Source organism: Primulina tabacum, chromosome 12 (genome assembly GCF_025594145.1).
Source record: "Primulina tabacum isolate GXHZ01 chromosome 12, ASM2559414v2, whole genome shotgun sequence".
Lineage (NCBI taxonomy): Eukaryota > Viridiplantae > Streptophyta > Magnoliopsida > Lamiales > Gesneriaceae > Primulina > Primulina tabacum.
In genome coordinates this window covers 14,816,988-14,844,395 of record NC_134561.1, presented here as the reverse complement: position 1 = coordinate 14,844,395, position 27,408 = coordinate 14,816,988, and the positions used below count along the sequence as shown (strand labels likewise).

General features: G+C 38.1%; 1 protein-coding gene across 2 annotated transcripts; it reads right to left on the bottom strand.

Moving 5' to 3' along the window:
- Positions 1-940: 940 nt before the first annotated feature.
- On the bottom strand, positions 941-26,713 carry LOC142520850 (uncharacterized). 2 transcript variants are annotated; one of them, XR_012814014.1, is made up of 7 exons: positions 26,163-26,713; positions 25,913-26,094; positions 22,790-22,856; positions 22,627-22,701; positions 2,981-3,157; positions 1,267-1,412; positions 941-1,157 (listed from the first exon to the last, which is right to left on the bottom strand). XR_012814014.1 is itself a non-coding variant. In XM_075624001.1 (5 exons), the coding sequence occupies exons 1-5, from the start codon at positions 26,391-26,393 to the stop codon at positions 13,629-13,631; spliced, it is 507 nt and encodes a 168-aa protein (XP_075480116.1). In that variant the 5' UTR covers positions 26,394-26,713; the 3' UTR covers positions 13,425-13,628. The 2 variants fall into 2 exon arrangements, 1 of the variants encoding a protein (XP_075480116.1); XM_075624001.1 differs by lacking the exons at positions 941-1,157; positions 1,267-1,412; positions 2,981-3,157 and adding an exon at positions 13,425-13,664 and having other exon boundaries at positions 25,997-26,094.
- Between the last annotated feature and the right edge of the window lie 695 nt (positions 26,714-27,408).

The following is a 27,408-nucleotide window of genomic DNA, read 5'->3' as shown; positions in this document are numbered from 1 at the left end:
TTTTCACCGTACAAATAATGTCGCCATATCTTCAAAGCAAAGACAATGGCCGCCAATTCAAGATCAGAAATTGGATAACGAGTCTTAAGTGGTTTCAGCTGTCTTGAGGCATAAGCAATCACATGTCCTCGCTGCCACTAGTAGAAAAATCGCTTTTTACTTCGCGTATTCAATGAAGTAATAAGGTAGTTAATTGCTGAAGTATATGGACGTGAAGTAATAGATGTACCTTTTACTTCGCATAATAACCGAAGTTGTGTGATTGAAAATACTGAAGTCTTTGGCCGATTTTTGAAGGAAAACCGGTCCAGAATTGGATCGGTGCCGAAGTAAGAAATGTGTTTTACTTCATCGGTTATTGTAAATAATGAAGTAATATATTATATATAACTTTGTCTTAATTATTAGTTAGTGAAGTAGTTATAATATTTTACTTCATTATTTACAATAATCGACGAAGTAATGTATCTGAAAGATTTCGTAGTTATGTATTTTGGTGAGGTAATAGACACAAACAACTTCACAATTTATCCTATTTGTCGAAGTAAATATAATCTATAACTTCCGCATTTATCCTATTTGTTGAAGTATTTTATATTATGTTACTTCACAATTTACATTTAGTGACGAAGTGAGTGGTTCGAAAGACTTCAATAATTTGTATTTTCGTGAAGTAATTGCGCAAAACAACTTCGTTTTTACAGAACAATGTTGAAGTAAATTAATTCTATCACTTCGTCTGATTTCTTATTGACGAAGTATTTAATATTAAGTTACTTCACAATTTGCAAATAACAACGAAGTAATTTACCTGTTACACTTCATTATTTTTTATTTTGATGAAGTAATTGTTAAAAAAAGACTTCGCAATATATGACTTAATACACTAATATAATTAAATTCATAAATTATCCATCTAAAAATGATGAATATCCACGAATCCACAAGAACATATTCATCAATCCACAAATAACCCAAAAATGTATCCACAAAACCAAAAATATATCCAAAAATCCACAATGACAAACAAAATATTTATTCCAACATACACCATCCATTTAAGCACCTACATAGGAGTAAACAAATTCACTCCATTCACTTCTGACCTCGTCATATTGACATTGGGTGTAATATTGGTTCTTGATGCATCCTGCAAACTGAAATTTGAAAAAGAAAATACATTATATTCTTCTATTTCAAATAAAAATTGACAGATATAAAATATATCAGTACTGGTTGAGACAGGTTTCATTTGAAAGTACGAACATATTTCATTTGCATCTTGAAATAACACCGGATAAAAATTCATAACATGTCACCATTCTCCAAGCTGAGATAGCGCCTGTTGTTTCCATCTAGTCTACATCCATTACAGATTACCCCAATTGCATCTAAACCAGAGATCCTAATCTCTATTGAAGCCAACGCAAGAAAGATATTGGAAAAGAATAATGCGGCTCACGAAAAAACATATTACAGAAATCAGAAGGAAAATTGTCAAAAGACAGAAGTACTGAAGCTCATTCAATCAACACTGATAAATGAACTACTCAAGCAACAACTGGAAAACATAAAAAAAATTCATTAATAGTAATGCGAAGAAACAAAACAACAATAAACTAAGTGCAGTAAAAGCCAATTGAATTACTAAAAACCAAGAAATCAATTTCCCAAAAGAAAAAAACATTATTTGAAGATACATTTCAAGTAAACTGCACCAAAAAATTATCATTTTCTCAATCTGTCTATGATGGTAGTATAAGATGCAGCAGCATAAATTTTCCACCCAAACGACAGCTGTATTGTTTTATTCTACACCAACATGAATCAAATTAGGCACTTCGAAACCTTAATAAATTTTTTTTCCAGCATAGTTATTACAATGGAACCTACACCTTCAAGATGGTTAGTTGCATTTACATTTGCGTGAGTACAGATATATACCAAAAAAACAGAAAAAGACAAAACCAGATCACCTTAAACTCCAACAAAATCTGAAGCAACCCAACTTCTTGTTTCAAGAAGCAAAATCAACTTAAAAGTAAGAACAAATAGAATTTGTGCCACTTGGAAATGATACAAGAATCTTGAAAAAAAGACAACACTGTACTCCCGTATATGATTTCCGGGCTTCAAATTTCTTGATAAAACCAACAACCCACCAAATAAAACAAATGAAAAGAAAGTATTTTAACCAAAACATATATCAGAAATAAACAGAATAAACACAAAAACTTAAGATTACAACACAGAAGATATGAAAATTAAGAACAAAATTTCTTTTTTTATCACTAATATAAAATATATCACAATGACAACAATACATCTCAAGCAATTATCTCAACAATAAAATATATCCCAATGTAATAAAATATATCCCAATGGCAACACATTATCTCAACAATAAAATATATCTTAATGGCAACAATTCATCTCAATCAATCAACAAATTTATCCCAAGAAGAAACTCACCATCTTCTCCAACTGTGGATCATCGCAATCGACTATCTCTTTCATGTACCTTATCACACAATATCTACATTCAACCGAACCACTTTGTTTCAGATTGCCCTAAAATGGAATTGAAAAGTTAATGCAACAATCACAATCTAATCAATAACCACTACTAATTCATGTATTCATAAATAAGTACGATACATACCGTCAATATTTTAAAACATGGCCCTTTAGAAATACCCTTCGAGGCATTGTACATCTTCACCCACTACATTTTAAAAAGTAAGAAGTTATTTTTTTGCATATTTATAAGTTAATGTATTCAAAATCAACATAAGCTACTACTTACTTTGTCACAATAGTTTTCCATGTATCATCTCGATTCCTGTTAGACATAGAATCCAATAAATATATCATATTCTTATCTACGTTGACGATTGTCAAGATCCAATGGTACCTGAAAAAATGAAATCACAGCATTGACTATCATGAAGTAGAAATTTATAAATACCTAAATTCTTACCCAGTGTTGTATGGGATGAGGCAGATGCTATCTCTACACACTGCTTCCAACTGGTCAGCAATATGTTGTGATAAGTCACGACCATCTGTGCCAATCGGGCATGTAGGTATATTACCGAGATCCACAAACGAAAAATAACCAGCCTTGTCTTTTTTCTTCAAATCTTTGTAGAGGTGACTCCATGATATAGATGCACAAATATATCGTTTAGAAAATTTTAAAAATATGAACAAGTACCACAAAAAATATTATATAAATGCACTAATATTGTAAGTTAGACATTATGTAATGCCCGGAAAATTTAATCCTAGTAATCGGTAATTATTGATTTATAATTTGATATGATTATGAAAGGATTAACCGAGACACGATTTGAAATAACGTGTGAAAATGTATGTGCGAGGACAGTTCCATCGGCGCACATGCGCGACATGAGACGTGCACATGCGCGAATTGGTCAGAAGGTCTCGCGCATATGCGCGACAGGAAGGCGCGCATATGCGCGAGCTGTGTGAAGGTTCAATCACAACTCCAGAGAGTCTCGCGCATATGCGCGAGCTGCCGAGAAGAAATGTGCGAAGACCAGAAGGTCTCACGCATATGCGCCGATTTAAGTCGCGCCATATGCGCGAGACATGTTGCACGTAGAGTGAGCCATTTGCCTTGATGCATGTTAGGTATATATATATAAATATAAGCAAATACATAAACTTCAGAAAACGAGAAATCGAAGGGGAAATTTTGGGGAAAAATTGTCCTTGAATCTTAGGATCGCGATTGTGCAGAATCCGTCCGTCTGATTTTGAATCCGACTTCGGTATCGAGTTCCTAGCAACGTAGGCTACAACTGGACGTAAGTTTTACTACGTTTTGACATGTTTTAAAATTATGATGTTGTTGGAATTGAATACACGTCATATATGATGTTTTTGACATATTAGACATCATAGAATCGAAGTCAGATTAAGAAACGGACTAATTATGGAATTATTATGATTTTCTGAAGTTAATTGACTGAGATATGATGTCAAATTGTATTGGTATCGATTATTAGTTGAGAGAATTATTATCTGGTGATGTTATATTGACCGGGATATCGGGATTATGCGGTTATACCGTTGATTTTGAATTATTGATCAGATTGGAGTTTGTTTGAGCGGTATATTAATATGATATTATTGATATTGCCATTGCCAGATTGAGGGATTGACAGAGTTTGAATTCCAGACCGAAACTACGAACGAAAGGTATAAGTCAATGTAGTATCGGGAGATCGACTTAAGTCGGTTTAGACTTGAGTTTCCCTAAATCACATACTTTACTTTATTGCATTGATATTTGCATTGATTTGATCGATGTACTTGTTTTCCTGATTAATAGATAACAGGTATTAGACGAGTAATCTTGTGACAGAAGTGCCTGATAGTGGCGGGATCGCCACGGGCACATTGCACGATGTCACAAGATAGTGTATTGGCGATAGTGCCAAAGTCTGTCACCGGATGATTGGCTATCGATGTGGATAGAATTGGAGCTTCTTCTATTACTGTTGATCGATGTCGTATCGGTGTGGATAGAATTGGAGCTTCTTCTATTACTGGTGATCGATATTATATCGGTGTGGATAGAATTAGAGTTCTTTCTATTACTGGTGATCGATACCATATCGGTGTGGATAGAATCAGACCTTTTTCTATTTCTGGTGATCGATACCTTATCGACGTGGATAGAACTGGAGTCTTTTCTATTACTGTTGGTCGATATAGGAATGCAAAATTCTGGAAACCGGGATCCCTAGAATAGGATTGAGTCTAGTCTAAATTGTGTAGCTACGAGTATTGTCGACAGTTTGATATTAGTTATGTTTCAGATTTTGATACATATTGCTGTTACCTGTTACATGCTTTATATTTGTTTATATGATTGCATGTTTCGTTGATTTATACTGGGATTATATTCTCACTGGAATTATCCGGCTGTTGTCTTGTCTGTATGTGTACATGACAACAGGTGGGAAGGGTTCAGGGTCACGGAGATAAAGAGAGAGATCGTGATTAGAGTGGCGGCTCCGGACTTGGATTAGAGAAAGGGTTGGACACTTTATATTAGCTGTTAAACCTTATTTAAATAAATGTATGTGGTACAGAATTGGTACTTTTATATACTGAGATGTATATATGTTTTTATGTCACTACGTTCCGGATTATTTTTAAAAAAAAAATTTAGACCCTGTTTATTATAATTGATTTATTAGTCCCAATAATGATTAAGAACATGATTAGCGTCCAGGTCCCCACAACAGGTGGTATCAGAGCGATAGATCCTTTAGACTGAGATAGGAGCTAGTGAGCGGGGTAGATTGAGGTTTTCTTTCCTGTTTTTGATTGCTAGCATTATTTACTGCTTTATAATGCATGTTTATCTGTTTATGTGACTTGATTTGAAAAAATGTATTATTGAGAATGGATCAGCACCGATTCTGGATCAGCAGTAAGATGATCGGTGGAGGACTGAAACATATTTGTGTATTGGGATTACTAATCCATTTAATTATCAGATATGCCTCCGAGAAGACTACCTGAACATGGTAGTACTTCAAATCCTCCAATGGAAGTTACAGCCACTCCAATGGAGACATTGTTAAACAGGTTTCAGTCTTTCCATCCACCGACTTTGAAGGGTACGGAGAATTCCGTGGAGTGCGAGAGTTGGTTAGAGGATATCGAGATGTTGTTTGAGTCCTTGGACTCTACTGATGAGAAGAGGGTGAAACTGATAGGGCACCAGTTACACGATGTGGCAAAGAACTGGTGGATTTCCACAAAGCGGGCCTTGGAACAACGAGGTACAACTATCACCTGGAATGTCTGTAGAAATGAATTTTATCAAAGGTTCTTTCCAGTGTCGTATAGAAAGGACAAGGGAGCCGAGTTTGCAAACTTGAGGCAGGGCCAGCTAAACATTGAGGAATATGTGGCCAAATTCTCTACACTACTTCGATTTGCTCCCCACGTAGCTGAACATGATGAGGCCGTTGCGGACCAGTTCATAAATGGCCTAAATCTTGAAATCTTTACCTTGGTGAATACCGGGAGGCCAAACAACTTTGCTGATGCCTTGAATCGAGCCAAGGGAGCTGAAGCTGGTCTGATGAGACAGAAAGAGGCTTCGTTTGTGTCTTCAGCACCGAGATCACAGATGCCTCCATCAGCTCCTCGATTTGAGAGCGGCAGTGGTAGTGGGAAGAAATACTTCCTGAAAGCTAAGGGGAAGAAATTCAAGAAAGCTGGAAGTAGCTCATCCAGTTCGAGTGGCTCTAGACAGATTGGTCAGGGCCAGAGTTATACAGGACCCTACTGTAGCAATTGTGGAGGGAAGCATTCCACCGAGCAGTGCCGAGGAGTGTTCGGCAACTGCCGCATTTGTAAGCAGCAGGGACACTTCGCCCGAGTGTGTCCCCAGAGAGGTGCCCAGGGATCCCAGGCCACTGAGTCATCTAGATCAGTGACTCAGACTCGGAGATGATCTGCTGCCATTTATTCCTTCCAGCCAGCACCGCCTACTCAGTCACAGCCGAGGCCAGGAGGGAGCCAGACAGCGAGCCAGCCTCCTAGACAGCAGGCCCGACTATTCGCTTTTACTGAGGAGCAGGCACAGGATGCACCTGATGATGTCGTGGCAGGTAACTGTATTATTTCTGGTTATCCTGCATATGTATTGATTGATACTGGTGCATCGCATACTTTTATTTCTGAGAGGTTTGCATTGAGTCATGCGTTACCTATTGAGTCATTGTCTGCAGTTGTGTCTGTTTCTTCTCCGTTAGGGACAGGTTTGATGTGAGTTAAATCTGTTAAATCTAGTATACTGCAGTATGATGGGCATGAGATTGAGTTGGACTATATTGTGCTTGGGATATCCGATTTTGATTGTATTATCGGTATCGATACGTTGACCAAGTACAGGGCTACAATCGATTGTTTCCACAAGATTGTCCGATTCAGACCTGAGATGGCTGAGGAGTGGAAATTTTATGGTAAGGGTTCTCGTGCACGAATTCCGTTGATATCTGCCATGAATATGACTCAATTGCTGCAAAAACGAGCGGATGGATTCCTGGTTTATTCAGTTGATTTACTGAAATCGAGTCCATCATTGGCGGATTTGCCAGTGGTGTGCGAGTTTGCTGATGTCTTTCCAGATGAGATTTCTGGATTGCCTCTGATGCGAGAGATCGATTTCAGTATTGAATTGATGCCAGGAATAGTTCCGATTTTGAGAGCTCCATACCGAATGGCACCGATCGAGTTGAAAGAGTTGAAAGAACAGTTGGAGGACTTAATGGCCAAGGGGTATATCAGACCGAGTGTATCTCCTTGGGGTGCTCCAGTACTGTTCGTGAGAAAGAAAGACGGGTCGATGAGACTTTGTATCGACTACCGGCAACTGAACAAGGCAACGGTAAAGAATAAATATCCATTGCCTCGTATTGATGATTTGTTCGATCAGTTACAGGGTTCTTCTATGTATTCCAAGATCGATCTGAGATCTGGATACCATCAACTAAGAGTCAGGGATTCTGATATCTCAAAGACAGCATTCAAAACCAGGTATGGACACTATGAATTTATTGTCATGCCTTTTGGTTTGACGAATGCACCAGCGGTATTTACGGGATTAATGAACCGTGTCTTTCAGAAATATCTCGATGATTTTGTGATTATTTTCATCGATGATATTTTGATCTATTCAAAGAATGTGATGGAGCAAGCCGAACATTTAAGAATTGTGTTGCGAATTTTGAGGGCGGAGAAATTATATGCTAAACTATCGAAATGCGAGTTCTGGTTGAAACAGGTGGTATTTCTGGGGCATATTATATCCGGAGATGGGATATCAGTTGATCCCAGTAAGGTTGAGGCAGTGATTTCGTGGCCGAGACCGACATCTGTACCAGAGATACGCAGATTTAAAGATTTTTCGAGTATTGCCAAACCGATTACACAGTTGACTCAGAAGAATGCTCCATTTGTTTGGTCTGAGGAATGTGAGACCAGTTTTCTCGAATTGAAGAAGAGATTAACCAGTGCGCATGTGTTGACGATTCCTTCAGGTACTGGTGACTTTGTGGTTTATTGTGATGCATCTCACCGAGGATTGGGCTGTGTGTTGATGCAGCGAGGACATATTATTGCTTATGCCTCGAGACAACTAAAGCCCCATGAATCTCATTACCCAATTCATGATCATGAATTGGGTAACGAGATTCATGGGGCTTCAGTTGTCTCGAGGCATAATTGGCAGTCATAGTCTTTGCTTTGAAGATATGGCGACATTATCTTTACGGTGAGAAATTCGAAATCTGTTCTGATCATAAAAGCTTCAAATATATGTTTTCACAGTCAGAGTTGAATATGAGACAGCGAAGATGGCTGGATTTATTGAAAGATTTTGATTGTGAAATCAAATACTACCCAGGAAAATCTAATACAGCAGCCGATGCACTGAGTCGAAAGGTATGTTCTCTATCCTTATCGACTATGGGCGTTTCAAATTTAATATAAGACTGCTGTTTGTCTTGATTATTATTTGAGACAGATCGGAGACCTATGAGATTATAGACTAAGCAAGCTGAACCAGAGCTGATTTTGAAAATTAAAGCAGCTCAGAAAGTTGATCAGAACGTACAGAATTCGATTGCAATGGTCAGAGCTGGTCATCAATCGGAATATCAGGTTCGAGATAGTGTTTTGTATGTGAATAATTGTCTTGTTGTGCCAAATATTTCAGAATTGAGACAACAAATACTGACAGAAGCGCACAACAGTCGTTTTAGCATTCATCCTGGTGGTAGGAAAATGTATAATGATTTAAAGACACAGTATTGGTGGAAGCAAATGAAATCTGATGTTACTGAATTTGTAGCCAAGTGTCTGAATTGCCAACAGGTGAAAGCTGAGAGGAAGAAACCCGGAGGATTATTGCAAAGTTTGTCGATTCCTGAATGGAAATGGGATCACATTTCCATGGATTTTGTGACACAGTTACCGAGATCCTCCCGAGGTTGTGATGCGATTTGGGTCGTGATTGATCGATTGACCAAATCCGCATGCTTTATACCATACAAGATGATCTATAGATATGATCAGATGGCCGATATCTACGTCAAGAAAGTGGTTAGACTGCACGGAGTGCCGAAGTCGATTGTTTCAGACCGAGATCCTCGATTTACTTCGCACTTCTGGCAGAGTTTGCAGCAAGCTCTTGGTACAAAGTTACATCTGAGTACCGCATATCATCCTCAGACTGACGGACAGTCAGAACGAACGATTCAGACATTGGAAGATATGCTGAGAGCTGTGGTGCTTGATTTTAGCACTAATTGGCAAGATGCGTTGCCTCTTTGCGAGTTTTCGTACAACAATAACTATCAAACGAGTATTGAGATGGCATCATTTGAAGCGTTGTACGGAAAGAAATGTCGATCCCCTCTTTATTGGGATGATATCTCTGAAGTTCCGGAGACTGGACCTGATACGATCAGAGATATGACTGAAAAAGTGAAATTGATTCAGAAGAAAATGAAGGCAGCCCAGGACAGACAAGCTAAATATGCCAACCTTCGGCGACGACCGTTGGTATATGATGCAAGAGACCGAGTGTTCCTGAAGATCTCTCCTTTCAGAGGTGTGGTCCGATTCGGGAAGAAAGGGAAGTTGTCTCCACGATATGTTGGTCCTTATGAAATTCTTGAAAAGATAGGAGATCGTGCCTATTGACTCGCTTTGCCGCCTTCATTATCAGGGATACATGATGTCTTTCATGTATCTATGCTGCGGAAATATCTCCCTGATGATTCTCACGTTATTCAACCAGACGAGACCGAGCTGGATGAGGCATTGAGTTATGTCGAGAAACCGATTCGGATTATCGATCGTAAAGAAAAACAGCTCAGAACAAAGACGATTCCTCTTGTGAAAGTACAATGGACTCGTCATGGCATTGAAGAAGTCACTTGGGAGACTGAATCAGATATGAGACATGAATTCCCAGCATTATTTTACTAATGTAAATTTTTGTTCAATTTTATTACATACCTTCTTATTGATATGATAGATTGTCTGTGATTTCGGGGACGAAATCATATCTTAGGGGGGGAGAAATGTAATGCCCGGAAATGTAATCTTAGTAATCGGTAATTATTGATTTATAATTTGATATGATTATGAAAGGATTAACCGAGACACGATTTGAAGTAACGTGTGAAAATGTATGTGCGAGGACAGTACCATCGGCGCACATGCGCGACATGAGACACGCACATGCGCGAATTGGTCAGAAGGTCTCGCGCATCTGCGCGACAGGAAGGCGCGCATATGCGCGAGCTGTGTGAAGGTTCAATCACAACTCCAGAGAGTCTCGCGCATATGCGCGGAAGGTGTCGCGCATATGCGCGAGCTGCCGAGAAGAAATGTGCGAAGACCAGAAGGTCTCGCGCATATGCGCCGATTTAGGTCGCGCATATGCGCGAGATGTGCTGCACGTAGAGTGATCCATTTGCCTTGATGCATGTTACGTATATATATATATATATATATATATATATATATATAAGCAAATACATAAACTTCAGAAAACGAGAAATCGAAGGGGAAACTTTGGGGAAAAATTGTCCTTGAATCTTAGGATCGCGATTGTGCAAAATCCGTCCGTCTGATTTTGAATCCGACTTCGGTATCGAGTTCCTAGCAACGTAGGCTACAACTGGACGTAAGTTTTACTACGTTTTGACATGTTTTGAAATTATGATGTTGTTGGAATTGAATACACATCATATATGATGTTCTTGACATGTTAGACATCATAGAATCGAAGTCAGATTAAGAAACGAACTGATTATGGAATTATTATGATTTTCTGAAGTTAATTGACTGAGATATGATATCAGATTGTATTGGTATCGATTATTAGTTGAGAGAATTATTATCTGGTGATGTTATATTGACCGGGATATCGGGATTGTGCGGTTATACCGTTGATTTTGAATTATTGATCAGATTGGAGTTGGTTTGAGCGGTATATTAATATGATATTATTGATATTGCCATTTCCAGATTGAGGGATTGACAGAGTTTGAATTCCAGACCGAAACTACGAACGAAAGGTATAAGTCAATGTGGTATCGGGAGATCGACTTAAGTCGGTTTAGACTTGAGTTTCCCTAAATCACATACTTTACTTTATTGCATTGATTTTATCGATGTACTTGTTTTCTTGATTAATAGATAACAGGTATTAGACGAGTAATCTTGTGACAGAAGTGCCTGATAGTGGCGGGATCGCCACGGGCACATTGCACGATGTCACAAGATAGTGTATTGGCGATAGTGCCAAAGTCTGTCACCGGATGATTGGCTATCGATGTGGATAGAATTGGAGCTTCTTCTATTACTGTTGATCGATGTCGTATCGGTGTGGATAGAATTGGAGCTTCTTCTATTACTGGTGATCGATATTATATCGGTGTGGATAGAATTAGAGTTCTTTCTATTACTGGTGATCGATACCATATCGGTGTGGATAGAATCAGACCTTTTTCTATTTCTGGTGATCGATACCTTATCGACGTGGATAGAACTGGAGTCTTTTCTATTACTGTTGGTCGATATAGGAATGCAAAATTCTGGAAACCGGGATCCCTAGAATAGGATTGAGTCTAGTCTAAATTGTGTAGCTACGAGTATTGTCGACGCTTTGATATTAGTTATGTTTCAGATTTTGATACATATTGCTGTTACCTGTTACATGCTTTATATTTGTTTATATGATTGCATTTTCGTTGATTTATACTGGGATTATATTCTCACCGGAATTATCCGGCTGTTGTCTTGTCTGTATGTGTACATGAAAACAGGTGGGACGGGTTCAGGGTCACGGAGATAAAGAGAGAGATCGTGATTAGAGTGGCGGCTCCGGACTTGGATTAGAGATAGGGTTGGACACTTGATATTAGCTGTTAAACCTTAATTAAATAAATGTATGTGGTACAGAATTGGTACTTTTATATGCTGAGATGTATATATGTTTTTATGTCACTACGTTCCGCATTATTTTTAAAAAAAAAAATTTAGACCCTGTTTATTATAATTGATTAATTAGTCCCAATGATGATTAAGAACATGATTAGCGTCCGGGTCCCCACACATTATATATACCCCATGTAAACTAAAATTTGTCTTGCACGTATCTCCCTCATCTCCATAAAGCGTAAGATATCTTCTCTTAGCAACCGTATGCTTTTAGGAACCCAGCAAAGTTCAAAATTCCGAACCCAGCAACACTCTGATACTAAATACAGGCAAAGTGCACAAAAAGAAAGTCCTCCGCTCGTGAAAATAGGTTGATGAGATTCTATGAATATGGCAGTAACCCAATCGTTTATTCAAGTGTCTTTCTCAACACATAGGTAGTATTGATGTTGATTATGATAATATAGCAACACTCAGATCATTAGATTAAAAAATCATTTATTGTTAATATTACAACATAAAAAAATAAGTCCACATTCCTACAGAATCATATCTTGTTTCATCAAAGTCTATGGCAGTTCGGAAATGAATTACATAATAAAACAAGATAACAAAGAGAGAAAAGAATCAATGAAAGGCAGGACCACTCTCTGTGTCATCAATTTTTCACAAAAGTGTTAAAATATTATAGTCACATCTTGGTCTCCTGTGACGGGCAATCACACAGTTCATATTTTTTTTATCAGGACAAGAACTCTAAAGATTATTGCTCAGATCGCAAGTCATGGTTTTATTCTAAATATCCTGTAAATTTTTCAGTGTGCCACTAGCAGTTGCAACCAAAGAAAAGCAGAAAATAACTATGAAACACAAGGACACGTAAAAAATTCAGATTAGTCTCATGAGTCAAAAAATTTCATCAAGAAAAGTTGATCAAAGTAAAAAAAAAATCAGCCTAAAAAATAAGACAAATTGGTAAAATAGTGAAGCACATGACAATGCACCAAGTACTTTTGTTTTTACTTATGAAGGTAAGTTGATTGTCCTCAGTTCTTATCAGAATGCAGGGTTAGTTTCAACAACTGAGACAGTGTGGGAGCCTTTCATCCTCTTGACATACTTAAAAAAATACCGGTCGTGTTCTTCATCATTGTCACCATGTGGCGAACTTAACTTGCAATCACATTTTTCAGAATACCCAGACTGCAAGTCAATTAAGGAAGGACTTGGAACCACTTCAAGAAAAATTCAGCAGAAAAGACATAATTCTGGATTGTAAGCAATATGTTTCTCATATGTTGACAGGGAATCTCACAGATTGATGTTACTGTGTTCCATTTTCCGGATTAACAGCAAAACTTCAAGGAAAGAGATCTAGTTCATCAGATGGTTAAAAAATAAATCAAATAAGGGAGAAAACATAATGACCATTTTACTTTCCAGAAGAGAACAGTAATTTGTTATTCAAGAAAAAATATGGTAACATCATAAGGATACAAAGGTGACCATCAACATATAATTAATTGCTTTATTGTAATAGATTTCAACGTTGACTGAAGTCGCATTTAAGAGCATGGGTGAGAAGCAATCGGCATCGTCATCAACTAAAGGGCTTTCCATTAATCCTTCAAGATGATATCTATGACGAACCCCGTCTAGGAAAATAACGTGGCACAAGTAAGAAGGATATAAAGTGGTATTTTTACAGAAGACGCATAAAAAATGTCAGTTTACAGAAATTGATTGAAGCAAGTACAGAGCACATCATAATACACAAAGTTTTGGAATGACACATCACAATGCCTTGTAAGAGGATAACTAGGCAGCATCAAATCTAATACTCACTCAACGCTTTAAAATACCAAAAAAATTCTAATATGCACAGAAATAATAAGGTAAGCATATAAGCCCTTGGTGTATAATACACAGTGACAAGAAACATATAAATAAGAACTTAAGACGAATATATGACTCAATTACAGAAAAAATTTTGGATCAACTTTTTAAATCATAATCAGATAAAAGAAAAAAAAGGATCAACAAAAAAATTTTGGGAACTGCTGTAATGCCTGAGAAACATGGAAAATTGACAAGTGGCTCCAGCATGCATATGTAATATATAAATCATTCCTTCTCCTCCAGAAAGCAGCAAGAACCGAGGCAAGAGTTAAGGAAAATTTTCAAATTCCATCGTGGCCTGAAACTTTGATTCTACGAGATCTGGTTATCTGATTTTTAATCCGACTTAAGTACTGTGATCCTCTTTTCAACATCTACAACTGGACGTAAGTTTTATTACATTTCATTATGATTTGAAAATATGATATTACAGGAATCTGATATAATTGAGTTATGGTGTTCTTGATATGCTAGATATCGTATAATCAAAGTCAGATCGAAGAACATATAGATTATGGAATTGTTAAGATTTTCTGATTATATCGATTGAAATCAGAAAGATTTGGATTATTGATTGATTACAGATTGTATCGGATATGAGTTATGATTTGTAATTGGTATCTGTTGATATTGTATTGACGGGGATATCGGGATTGTGCAATTATGCCATTGATATGAATTAAATTCAGATTGATCAGATTCAGTATTGAATTGGGAATGGAATGTTGATATTGTTATTCTCGATATGTCATTTAAGATTGATAGAGAAAGTCTTGAATCAAGAACTTCTATTTCTTCAGATCGAGACTACAACGAAAGATATAAGTCAATGTGGTATTAGGAGATCGACTCGAGTAGGATATACGTGAGTTTCCCTAAATCACATACTTATTATTATTATTTACATTGATTTGAATTGATATACTTGTTCTATTGATTTATAGAAGCATGTATTAGACGAATATTAGACGAGTGATCTTGTGACATAAGAGCCGATAGTGATGGAATCGTCACTGGCACATTGCACCTTGTCCCAAGATAGTGAATTGGCGATAGTGCCACAGTCTGTGACGGATAGGTCAAGACACCGGATGTTTGGTTATATCGAAGTGGATAGAATTGGATTTTCTTCTATTACTGATGTTTGATATAGGAATACCAACGTCTGGAAACCGGGATCCCTATACTAGGATTGATTCTAGTCTGAGACGTGGAGTCACGAGTATGATTTACTATTTTATATTGATTGTGTTTCAGATTTTGATACATGTCATTGTTATATGTTACATGCTTTTACATTGTTTATATTGCATGTTTCATTGATTTATACTGGGATTTTATTCTCACCGGAGTTATCCGGCTGTTGTCGTATTTGTATGTGTGCATGACAACAGGTGAGACAGGTTCAGGGTCGAGGAAATGAAGATAGATCGTGATTAAAGTGGAGACTACGGACTTGGATTAGAGATAGGGTTTGGACACTTGACATTTAGTTGTTAAACCTTAGTTGAATGATTTTATATATAGTACAAGACTTGTACTTTAATACTGAAATGTATATTAGATTGAATCCCATTACATTCCGAATTTAAAAAAAAAATTTATAACCTGTTTATTATAATTGATTAAACTGTCCTAATGATGATTAAGGGTTTGATTAGCGTCCGGGTCCCCACAACAGGTGGTATCAGAGCCATAGATCCTTTAGATTGAGATAGAAGTTAGTGAGCAGGGTAGATTGAGTTTTCTTTCCCTCTTTTGATTGCTCGCATGATTTACTGCTTTAATACATGTTTGCCTGATTTTCTGATTTGATATGGTAACCTGTATTATCGAGAATGAATCAGAACCGATTCTTGATCAGAGGTAAGATGATCAGAAGGGGACTGAGATTGATTTGTTATAAATGGTTGCTAATCCTTTTGATAATCAGCTATGCCTCCTCGAAGAATGCCAGAACAGGGTAGTACTTCGAATCCTCCAATGGATGTGACAGCAACACCGATGGAAACATTGCTAAAGAGATTTCATTCATTCCATCCACCGACTCTGAAGGGTACTGAGACTTTAGTGGATTCTGAGAGTTTGTTAGACGACATTGAGATGTTGTTTGATTCCTTGGACTACACTGATGAGCGGAGAGTGAAACTGATTGGGCACCAGTTGCATGATGTTGCAAAGAACTGGTGGATTACTACAAGGAAAGCATGGGAGCATCGAGGTACGAATATTACCTGGAATATATTTAAGACTGAATTTTATCAGAGATTCTTTCCAGTGTCGTACAGAAAGGACAAAGGTGCAGAGTTTGCAAATCTGAGACATGGTCAACTGAACATTGATGAATATGTGGCCAAGCTCTCTACATTACTGCGATTTGCTCCACATGTGGCCGAGAATGACGAAGCTGTTGCTGATCAGTTCATCAATTGTCTAAATCCTGATATCTTTACATTGGTGAATACCGGGAGACCAAGCAACTTTGCTGATGCCCTGAATAGAGCAAAGGGAGCCGAAGCTGGTCTGATTAGACAGAAAAAAGCTTCGTATGTCGCACCAGCACCGAGAACACAACATTCATCCTTAGCTCAGTTTCCACAGCCTCTTCCCAAATTTGAGAGTGGTAGTAGCAGTGGAAGGAAAGATCAATTGAAAGCTAGAGCGAAACAGTTCAAGAGATCTGGAAGCAGTTCATCCAGTTTTAGTGGCTCACGATAGACTGCCCAGAGCCAGAGTTATATAGGAGCTTACTGCAGCACTTGTGGAGGGAGACATTCCACAGAGCAGTGCCGAGGAGTGTTTGGCAGTTGCCGTATATGCAGACAGCAGGGATATTTTGCTAGAGTTTGTCCCATAGAGGTTCTCAGGGATCCCAGGGAGCAGAGTCATCTGGATCAGTGGCTCAGACAGGGAGACAACCATCTGCTGTTCACTCCTTTCAGCCACCACTCTCTACCCAGTCACAGCCGAGGCCAAGAGGAAGCCAGACAGTGAGCCAGCCTCCGAGACAGCAGGCCAAAGTTTTTGCTTTGACTGAGGAGCAGGCACAGGACGCACCAGATGATGTTGTTGCATGTAACTATTTTATTTCTGGTTATCCTGCATATGTATTGATAGATACTGGTGCATCACATACATTCATATCTGAGAGATTTGCATTGATGCATTCTTTGCATGCCGAGTCATTATCTGCTGTAGTATATGTCTCTTCTCCTTTGGGGACAGGTTTGATATTAGTGACTTCTGTTAGATCGTGTATACTACGGTATGATGGACATGAGATTGAGCTAGATTGTATTGTACTTGGGTTATCTGATTTTGATTGTACTATTGGTATCGATATGCTGACCAAGTACAGAGCTACAGTTGATTGTTTCCACAAGATTGTGAGATTCAGACCTCATATGGCTGAAGAGTGGAAATTTTACGGTAAGGGTTCTAGAGCTAGAATTCCTTTGATATCCGTATTATTTATGACTCGATTATTGCAGAAAGGAGCAGAGGGGTTCCTTGTATATTCAGTTGATGTACTGAAATAGAGTACATCATTGGCGGATTTGCCAGTGGTGTGTGAGTTTGCCGACGTCTTCCCAGATGAGATTCCGGGATTGCCTCCGAGTCGAGAGATAGACTTCAGCATTGAATTGATGCCAGGTACAGTTCCGATTTCTAGAGCTCCATACAGAATGGAACCGATAGAATTGAAAGATTTGAAGGATCAGTTGGAAGATTTACTGGCTAAGGGTTACATCAGACCGAGTGTTTCTCCTTGGGGTGCTCCAGTACTGTTTGTGCGAAAGAAAGACGGTTCAATGAGACTCTGCATTGACTACCGGCAACTGAACAAAGCAACGATAAAGAATAAATATCCATTACCTCGTATAGATGACTTGTTTGATCAGTTGCAGGGTTCTTCGGTATATTCCAAGATCGATCTTAGATCTGGATATCATCAGCTGAGAGTTAGGGATTCTGATATCTCGAAGACAGCATTCAGAACCAGGTATGAACATTATGAGTTTATTGTCATGCCTTTCAGTCTTACAAATGCTCCAGCTGTGTTTATGGGATTAATGAACCGTGTGTTTCAGAAATATCTGGATGAGTTTGTGATTATTTTTATCGATGATATTTTGATCTGTTCCAAGAATATGATTGAACATGTTGAGCATTTGAGGATTGTTCTGAGAACTCTGAGGGCTGGGAAATTATATGCAAAACTGTCGAAATGTGAATTTTGGTTGAGACAGGTAGTATTTCTGGGTCACATCATATCAGGAGATGGGATTTCCGTCGATCCTAGCAAGGTTGAAACCGTGATCAGTTGGTCGAGACCGACGTCTGTACCAGAGATACATAGCTTTATGGGTTTAGCGGGCTACTATAGACGATTTATTAGAGATTTTTCTAGTATTGAAAAGCCGATTACCCAGCTAACCCAAAAGAATACACCATTTGTTTGGTCAGAGGCTTGTGAATCCAGTTTTCTAGAGCTGAAGAAGAGATTGACCAGTGCTCCGGTGTTGACTATTCCTTCAGGTACTGGTGATTTCGTTGTTTATTGTGATGCTTCTCACAGAGTATTGGGTTGTGTTTTGATGCAGCGAGGGCATCTTATTGCATATGCTTCTAGACAGTTGAGGCCACATGAGACTCGATACCCGATTCATGATCTTGAATTGACTGCTATCGTGTTTGCTTGAAGATATGACGACACTATCTATACGGTGTGAAGTTTGAGATATATTCTGATCATAAAAGCTTGAAATATATGTTTTCTAAGTCTGAATTGAATATGAGGCAACGAATATGGCTTGATTTTTTGAAAGATTTTGATTGTGAAATCAAATATTATCCGGGAAAGTCGAATGCAGTAGCTGATGCACTGAGTCGAAATGTATGTTCTTTATCCTTATCGACTATTTTTGTTTCAAATTTGATTGAAGATTGTTGTTTTCTGGATTAGTATTTGAGACAGATTGTCAACCTTTGAGATTGCATGCTATTCAAGTTGAGCCCGAACTGATTGTTAGAATAAAACAAGCATAGAAAGTGGATCAGAATGTTCAGAACTCGATGTTGATGGTCAGATCAGGTCATCAATCAGAATATCAGGTTCATGATGATGTACTGTATGTGAATAATCGTATTGTTGTGCCGGATGTTTCAGAGTTGAGACAGCAAATTTTGAAAGAAGCGCACAACAGTCGATTTAGCATTCATCCTGGTGGCAGAAAAATGTATAACGATTTGAAAAGACAGTTTTGGTGGAAACAGATGAAATCAGATGTCACATATTTTATATCTAAATGTTTGAATTGCCAACAGGTGAAAGCGGAAAGAAAGAAACCAGGAGGTCTACTGCATAGCTTATCGATTCCAGAATGGAAATGGGATCACATTTCTATGGATTTTGTGACGCAGTTACCGCGATCCTTCCGAGGTTGTGATGCGATTTGGGCCGTTATTGACAGATTGACCAAATCAGCATGTTTTATTCCGTACAGAACGACATACAGATATGACCAGATGGCTGAGATTTATGTCAGAGAAGTGGTCAGATTGCATGGTGTGCCGAAGTCGATTGTATCAAATCGTGATCCTCGATTCACTTCACACTTTTGGCACAGTTTGCAGCAGGCTCTGGGTACTACATTGCATTTGAGTACTGCATATCATCATCAGACATATGGTCAGTCAGAAAGGACTATCCAGACATTGGAGGATATGCTTAGAGCTGTAGTGCTAGATTTTGGCACTAGTTGGCAAGATTCTTTGCCACTTTGTGAGTTTTCTTATAACAACAGCTATCAGACGAGTATAGAGATGGCACCGTTTGAAGCGTTGTATGGCAAGAAGTGCAGATCCCCTCTCTATTGGGATGATATCTCTGAGGTACCTGAGTTTGGACCCGATATGATTAGACATATATGACTGAGAAAAAGTGAAGCTGATTCAGAAGAGAATGAAGACAGCTAAAGATAGACAGGCCAAATATGCCAATGTTCGACGTAGACCGTTGATATTTGAGGCAGGAGACCAAGTATTCCTGAAGATTTCACCTTTCAGAGGAGTTGTCAGAATTGGAAAGAAAGGGAAGCTGTCTCCATGTTATGTTGGGCCGTAAGAGATTCTCGAAAAGATAGGAGATCGCGCCTATCGACTCGCATTACCGCCTTGTTTATCTGGAATACATGATGTCTTTCATGTATCTATGCTACGGAAGTATCTCCTTGATGATTCTCACATTATTCAGCCAGATGAGGCCGAGCTTGATGAATCTCTGAGTTACGTCGAAAAGCCGATTCAGATTATTGATCGTAAAGAAAAGAAACTCAGAACAAAGACTATTCCACTTGTGAAAGTTCAATGGACTCGTCATGGTACTGAAGAAGCTACCTGGAAGACTGAATCAGACATGAGACAGGAGTTCCCAGAACTATTTCAATGATGTGAGTATGTTATTTCAATTTCTGTTATTTCTGCCTGATTATTGTATTTGATTTAATTGCATCTGATGTGACTGCCTGAGATTTCGAGGACGAAATCGTGTCTTAGAGGGGGAGAAATGTAATGCCAGAGAAACATGGAATATTGACAAGTGGCTCCAGCATGCATATGTAATATATAAATCATTCCTTCTCCTCCAGAAAGCAGCAACAACCGAGGCAAGAGTTAAGGAAAATCTTTAAGTTCCATCGTGGCCTGAAACTTTGATTCTACGAGATCTGGTTATCTGATTTTTAATCCGACTTCAGTACTGTGATCCTCTTTTCAACAGCTACAACTGGACGTAAGTTTAATTACATTTCATTATGATTTGAAAATATGATATTACAGGAATGGGATATAATTGAGTTATGGTGTTCTTGATATGCTAGACATCGTAGAATCGAAGTCAGATCGAAGAAAAGATTGATTATGGAATTGTTATGAGTTTTTGATTATATCGATTGAAATCGGACAGATTTGGATTATTGATTGATTACAGATTGTATTGGATATGGGTTATGATTTGTAATTGGTATCTGTTGATATTGTATTGACGGGGATATCGGGATTGTGCCATTATGCCGTTGATTTGAATTAAATTCAGATTGATCAAATTCAGTATTGAATTGGGAATGGAATGTTGATATTGTTATTCTCGATATGTCATTTCAGATTGATAGAGACAATCTTGAATCCAGAACTTCTATTTCTTCAGATCGAGACTACAACGAAAGATATAAGTCAATGTGGTATTGGGAGATCGACTCGAGTAGGATATACTTGAGTTTCCCTAAATCACGTACTTATTATTATTATTTACATTGATTTGAATTGATATGCTTGTTCTAATTATTTATAGAAGCATGTATTAGACGAATATTAGACGAGTGATCTTGTGACATAAGTGCCGATAGTGATGGAATCGTCACTGGCACATTGCACCTTGTCCCAAGATAGTGAATTGGCGATAGTGCCACAGTCTGTGACGGATAGGTCAAGACACCGGATGTTTGGTTATATCGAAGTGGATAGAATTGGATTTTCTTCTATTACTGATGTTCGATATAGGAATACCAACGTCTGGAAAACGGGATAACTAGACTAGGATTGAGTCTAGTCTGAGACGTGGAGTCATGAGTCTGATTTACGATTTTATATTGATTGTGTTTCAGATTTTGATACATTTCATTGATATATGTTACATGCTTTTACATTGTATATATTGCATGTTTCATTGATTTATACTGGGATTTTATTCTCACCGGAGTTATCCGGCTGTTGTCGTGTTTGTATGTGTTCATGACAACAGGTATGACAGGTTCAGGGTCGAGGAGATGAAGATAGATCGTGATTAGAGTGGAGACTATGGACTTGGATTTGAGATAGGGTTTGGACACTTGACATTTGGTTGTTAAACCTTAGTTGAATGATTGTATATATAGTACAAGACTTGTACTTTAATACTGATATGTATATTAGATTGAATCCCATTACATTCCGCATTTAAAAAAAAATTTATACCCTGTTTATAATAATTGATTAAATTGTCCTAATGATGATTAACAGTTTGATAAGCGTCCGGGTCCCCACAACTGCTTTACCAGATATACAAGTTTCTTGGGCCCTAATATACTACACTCCTTCCATTTTTCTTTTCAAAAAGCTGCTATTCATCATATGGTTAAACAGAGTGATCAAATGCTAGTGCAGATTGATGTCCCATATACATGAGAGTAACAAGTTAAGATAATCCATTTCATAAAATCAGATGTTTTAAATTGAAGAAAAATGCGAAGACATTATCTTCTATGGGGTAAAACAAACTTCTGCATGTGCAGGTTTAGGAAAAACCAGGCATGCAAAATAGCAAACAGTTTCAGGTTCGCAGGATTAATATGAAATTAATTCATTCTTGACTATAACCTAACATAATTTGGTGAATACCAAAAAGTACAGAAATATGTTATAAGGCAAGAAGATACTCAGTCTTCTGAAGGGTCTTCCCATTCATTTAGCAGATATTAGATATATGATACACAAGCAAATGAATAACATCATCGACCACAACTTTAAACATTAGCTTCTTTTTACAGAGAAACGTCAATTATATTCATGAATGCATGAAGAGAGGAAGCAAGGACAGAAGATCATCATAAAGAAATTCTGACAAATACCATTGCAGAGTAGAGAGAATCAATAATCCAAATGCTTTGAAAAGCTTAGTACCTTGGCTGGAAGAGACACCAGAAACTTGGGCTGCAATTTCAATGTTACAATGTTTCTCCATTTTATAGATGGGAGCTGCAATTGGATAACAACCAGAAAAGTTTAAAAGGAGATAATGAACTTAAACTTATGGTTTACGAACTAACTAAATTGAAAATTTTACAGTGTTTTTTTTTCCAAATTTTTTCTCGGGGAGACTCCTGAAACACCTGGGAGGAGAAGACTCCAAGCTGTACAGGTAAAATAATGTTGAATAAGTTGAACGAGACATAAAAGAATCTCTAGATAAACTCATAGTGTAACAGTGTCCTTTCACAGCACAAAAATATTTTCAATGATAAAATTTAGTACCAAGCAAACTCGTTTCAAGAAAAACGGGGTTCAAGCAAACTTGTAAATGGCCCTAGAACTTCTTGCTTGAAAATTTGCGGAAAATTAAAAATTTTCTTTTTTAAAAGAACTTAAATGGCCTCATTCATAAAATCACTGGTGAATCAAGTTCAATATTTCAAAATATTGCAGCGGAAGGAAATAAAGTTTGCCAAAAATCACAATTTAAAAATATCCAACGACTGATAAAATATTTGCGGAATAAAATAACAACTGCTGCTCTGAGGTCCTCGGGTGCCACTACTGCCGACCCAAGCTGGCTCACTGGTCCCCGCCCTCGGCCCTGGCCTCATCAGTACCTACAACAATCAAGTCTAGTGAGCCTAAAGACTCAGCATGCATATATCGCAGGTAACGAGTAAAAATCTGAATTAAAATATGCATGAGTTAACATATCCTATCCTGAGGCATGCTGAAAATAATCTGTACTGAGCAATTATAATACGTGCATAACTGAACAGATAATCACAGTAAAAAAAAATGTTTGCTCCTTGGAGCCTGTACTGAAATAAATGATAAAATTTTCTGTTGAGATTATGTTTTACGCCTGTGGCCACTGCACTAAGTTGAACTGATCGGTAACTGGCTACAGGGGAGGCTGAAACTGAAGTGAGCTGGCCGGTCACTGGCGACCGGGTGGTACCATACTGAACTGATCGATCACTGGCGACCGTATAAAATAACACTCCCACATAGTGAATGAACCACAAGCCATATCGCATAAATCTCAAAAATAATCATTTACTATTTAATGCACGTAAAATAATTAACTCGCATAATGAAAATGTCCCGTAATTTTATCAACTGGATTGGATTGGATCGTCCCCAGGCTCGGTGCAACCTAACTGTGCTATGAAAAATATGCAATAGCTTAAACTTGACCAACTATGCAATTTACGTTCAAAAGATGCGACTATGACGCCTAATGACTTCGTATTTAGTCATGACTCCGAACCAACCTGAACCGACACCAAACAGACGTATATTCATGATTAAAATACGCTGAAAAATCATAAAATGATGCTCCTAAAATGATAGGGTCGAAATCTAAGTGGAATGGAGGCCAAAACACAAAACGCTCTTTCGAGAGTCAATTTGGCACATCGCACCGTAAATTCTTGTACGACCTCAAAAATGAACCGAATCACAAACGGTCAAAAAAATGACATTCCCAACTCAAAGGGGCATCGTCCAGTCCAAGTCCATAGGCTAAAAGCCAACCGAGAACTCAAACGAGCCCCCGAACCGACACAGCAACTTGCTGTAAAATTTCAGCAACTGTACAATCGTGTAACTTGTGTTGTTTTCGAGACTACCGGCCATTGGGGCGTGAACCACCAACCAGAGACTCTTAACAACATCCCAAGGAGTGATTTGAACCATATCTAAGGGCCCTAGGCCAGCCACAATCCGCGTCACACCAAAACTCAACCGAAACTCCAACCGAGAACCAACGTGTGTGCGTGTGTAGTGTTTTGCTTAGATCGATGTCTTGTGTCGTTCCAGTGGCCATTTGATTGACCATGGCACAATCTAGACATATAGGGTCATGGTATGAACCATGGCTATGGGCCATAGGCCAACCAAGAGCCATACCAAGCAACCAAAAACCGAAACCATATGCTGAACCAATGAAGAAGCCTTATGGGGAAAGGGGCTGTTCTTGTTGATTTGATTAAAACCGATGCACCATGGACCAAGCCACCAAAAGGGCGACTTAGTCACGTCTTAGACATGCTAGGGGAGTGATCCAACCATGCCTATAGGCCCTTGGGGCAGCCAAGATCAGATCCTTACTCCTTGACAACCATACTGAATTTTCGAACTCAAAAAGGGACACAAATGGTGTTGCTGTCATTTCTTGATTTCCAGCGAGCATGGGCTGAAACCGATGGACAAATGTGGTCCTAATGCATCCTATTACATGTATATAAGTCGCCTTGGGAGCCTGGAGTCGAACCAATCAACTGAAACTCACAAACCAAAAGAAACCGTGAAGCTTGCCAAGGAAAAATCAAAAATTCTGCATGTGTTGTTTCAAAATGTTTTGACATGTATCTCGGTTTTTGCTTGATAAAACATGATCATATACTGAAAAATAATTGATAATATGACTTGATTGAGGTTTGAAAGAAATCTAGACATGCCTGGTTTCGTCTCGAAAGAAAACGAACGAAACGACGACGACGCGGCACGGAGAAGATGGAGCGCTTTCTTTTCTACCTTTCTTGCTCTCGATTTTTCTTTCTTTCCCTCTAGCTAAGACTCACGATTTTTTACACACAAATGGGGCTCTGAATGGTGCTGAATTCGGTGGTGAGGGAGGGAGAAAATGGTTGGGGAGTGAGATAAGATGGGTGCAAAATATAAGGAAGAATCAAGACCAAGTCCACTCTCCTTTTGAAATTTGAATTATTGTTTGATATCAAGTCTACTTGGAGATGAGGTGGCCGAATATGCATAATAAAATAAAGGAGAAATGTTGTTTATTTACTAAATTAATAACTCTTAAAAGCCTCACTAATCCCTTAAATAATTTAGTGAATAAAACCATTAATTATGCAACTTAAATGAGTTTATTTCTTAATCACCTCAAGCAACTTAAATTAATTCCTCAAACCTTCTTTTTACTTAAATGAACTTACTTGCTAGCTAAATTAACTTCTGGAAATATTTCTCGAATCTTAAATTCTATCTCAAAACTCCGACTCCAGTCCGGCCTCACTGAAAATAACTGAAATGCTAAAAATCAAACTACTGAACTGAGATAATAAAATAATTAAGATCAAAGAAATGCATTTAAAATAATCATGCAATGAAGTCAATTAAATTTAAAAATCTAGAATTATGCATGGCTTATACGTAAACTGATTTACGGGTTCTACAAAACTCATACATGAGAACATCTAGATACTAAGAGCATAAGGACAAGAAATGTTTCTTCTGAGAAACTAACAGCAACAGGAAAAATTCTGCCTACCTCTTCATTAGCATCAGAACACAAACTCTGCTTGTAACTCCAATTATTTCTTTCAATCTCTGCACTATTAGAACTCCGATCTTCACTTTGATCTCCCCCTAACCAATCTCGTACATGTTAAAACATTCAAATCACCATTTTTTAAGTCTTCCAAACATGAATTCACCTGGCACTTATCCCTCAAAATCCTTGGAGAACTATTCATTGCTCTATGCAATCTAAAAGCCAACTCTGCATCATCAACCTCCTTAATTTTTCCACTGCAATCAGAACTCGCATCCTTCTGCTCGTTCCTATCTTTCTTTCTCACAAAATCTAAAACGTGATTCGCATTATTTCTAGTGTTCTTGGAGATCGTGGCCTTCTTCAATGCTTGATCTTTGTGATTTACGGCCATCTTTGCCTTCTCAACGTGACGGTTAGCATCCTTCTCAGAGGAATCCTTAGCTTCATTCTTGTATTTCGACGCGTCTATATTCTCGCTCCTCCCACAAGCCCTAATCGAATTCTTAAGTGAATCCGGAACCCAACAATCAACGCAAACCCTAAACTCAAATCTACCCTCAAATAGCAAAACGGCTCGCAATTCCTGTACTCCCCAGCACAATCTTTATGAATTCTACGCTGACCAAGTGGTGGTAATGTTTTGCTTCCCTCTCGGTGAGTGGAACGGCGGTGGTGTTGGGGTTAATTTTGAAGGAAAATATGGATCGATCGAATGAGCTCGTCTCTGAAGGATATATGATATAAACGATATTAAATATTTAATTAAACTTATCGGTTCATCTTTTTACTTCAGTATGAACTTATTTTCATTATTTTTTACTTCATCAACATTGATATGCCGAAGTAAAATTTAATAAAAAAATACAGTGAAGCCCGTGTTTTTAAACATCCGAAGTAAAATATATTATTTTACTTCGCTTGTGTTATTACTGAATTTATTGGTAATGTATTACTTCGTAATTTATTATTGCCGAAGTAATGCCTGCCGAAGTAAAATCCGATTTTTCTACTAGTGTGCATCAGAATACAACCCAATCCTCGGCGAGATGCATCACAATATACCACAAAATCACCAGTACCTGATGGAATCGGCAAGATCGGTGCACTGGTCAGTCTTTTCTTCAATTCAAGAAAGCTGGTCTCACATTCTTCAGACCAAACAAATGGAGCATTCTTCTGAGTCAATTGAGTAATAGGCTTGGCAATGCTAGAAAAATCTCTAATAAATCGACGGTAATATCCTGCCAAACCCATAAAACTGCAAATCTCGGGCAATGATGTCGGTCTCGGCCAAGAAATCACTGTCTCAACCTTACTGGGATCAACTGATATACCGTCTCCGGATATAATATGCCCCTGAAATACAACCTGTCTCAACCAAAACTCGCATTTCGACAGTTTAGCAT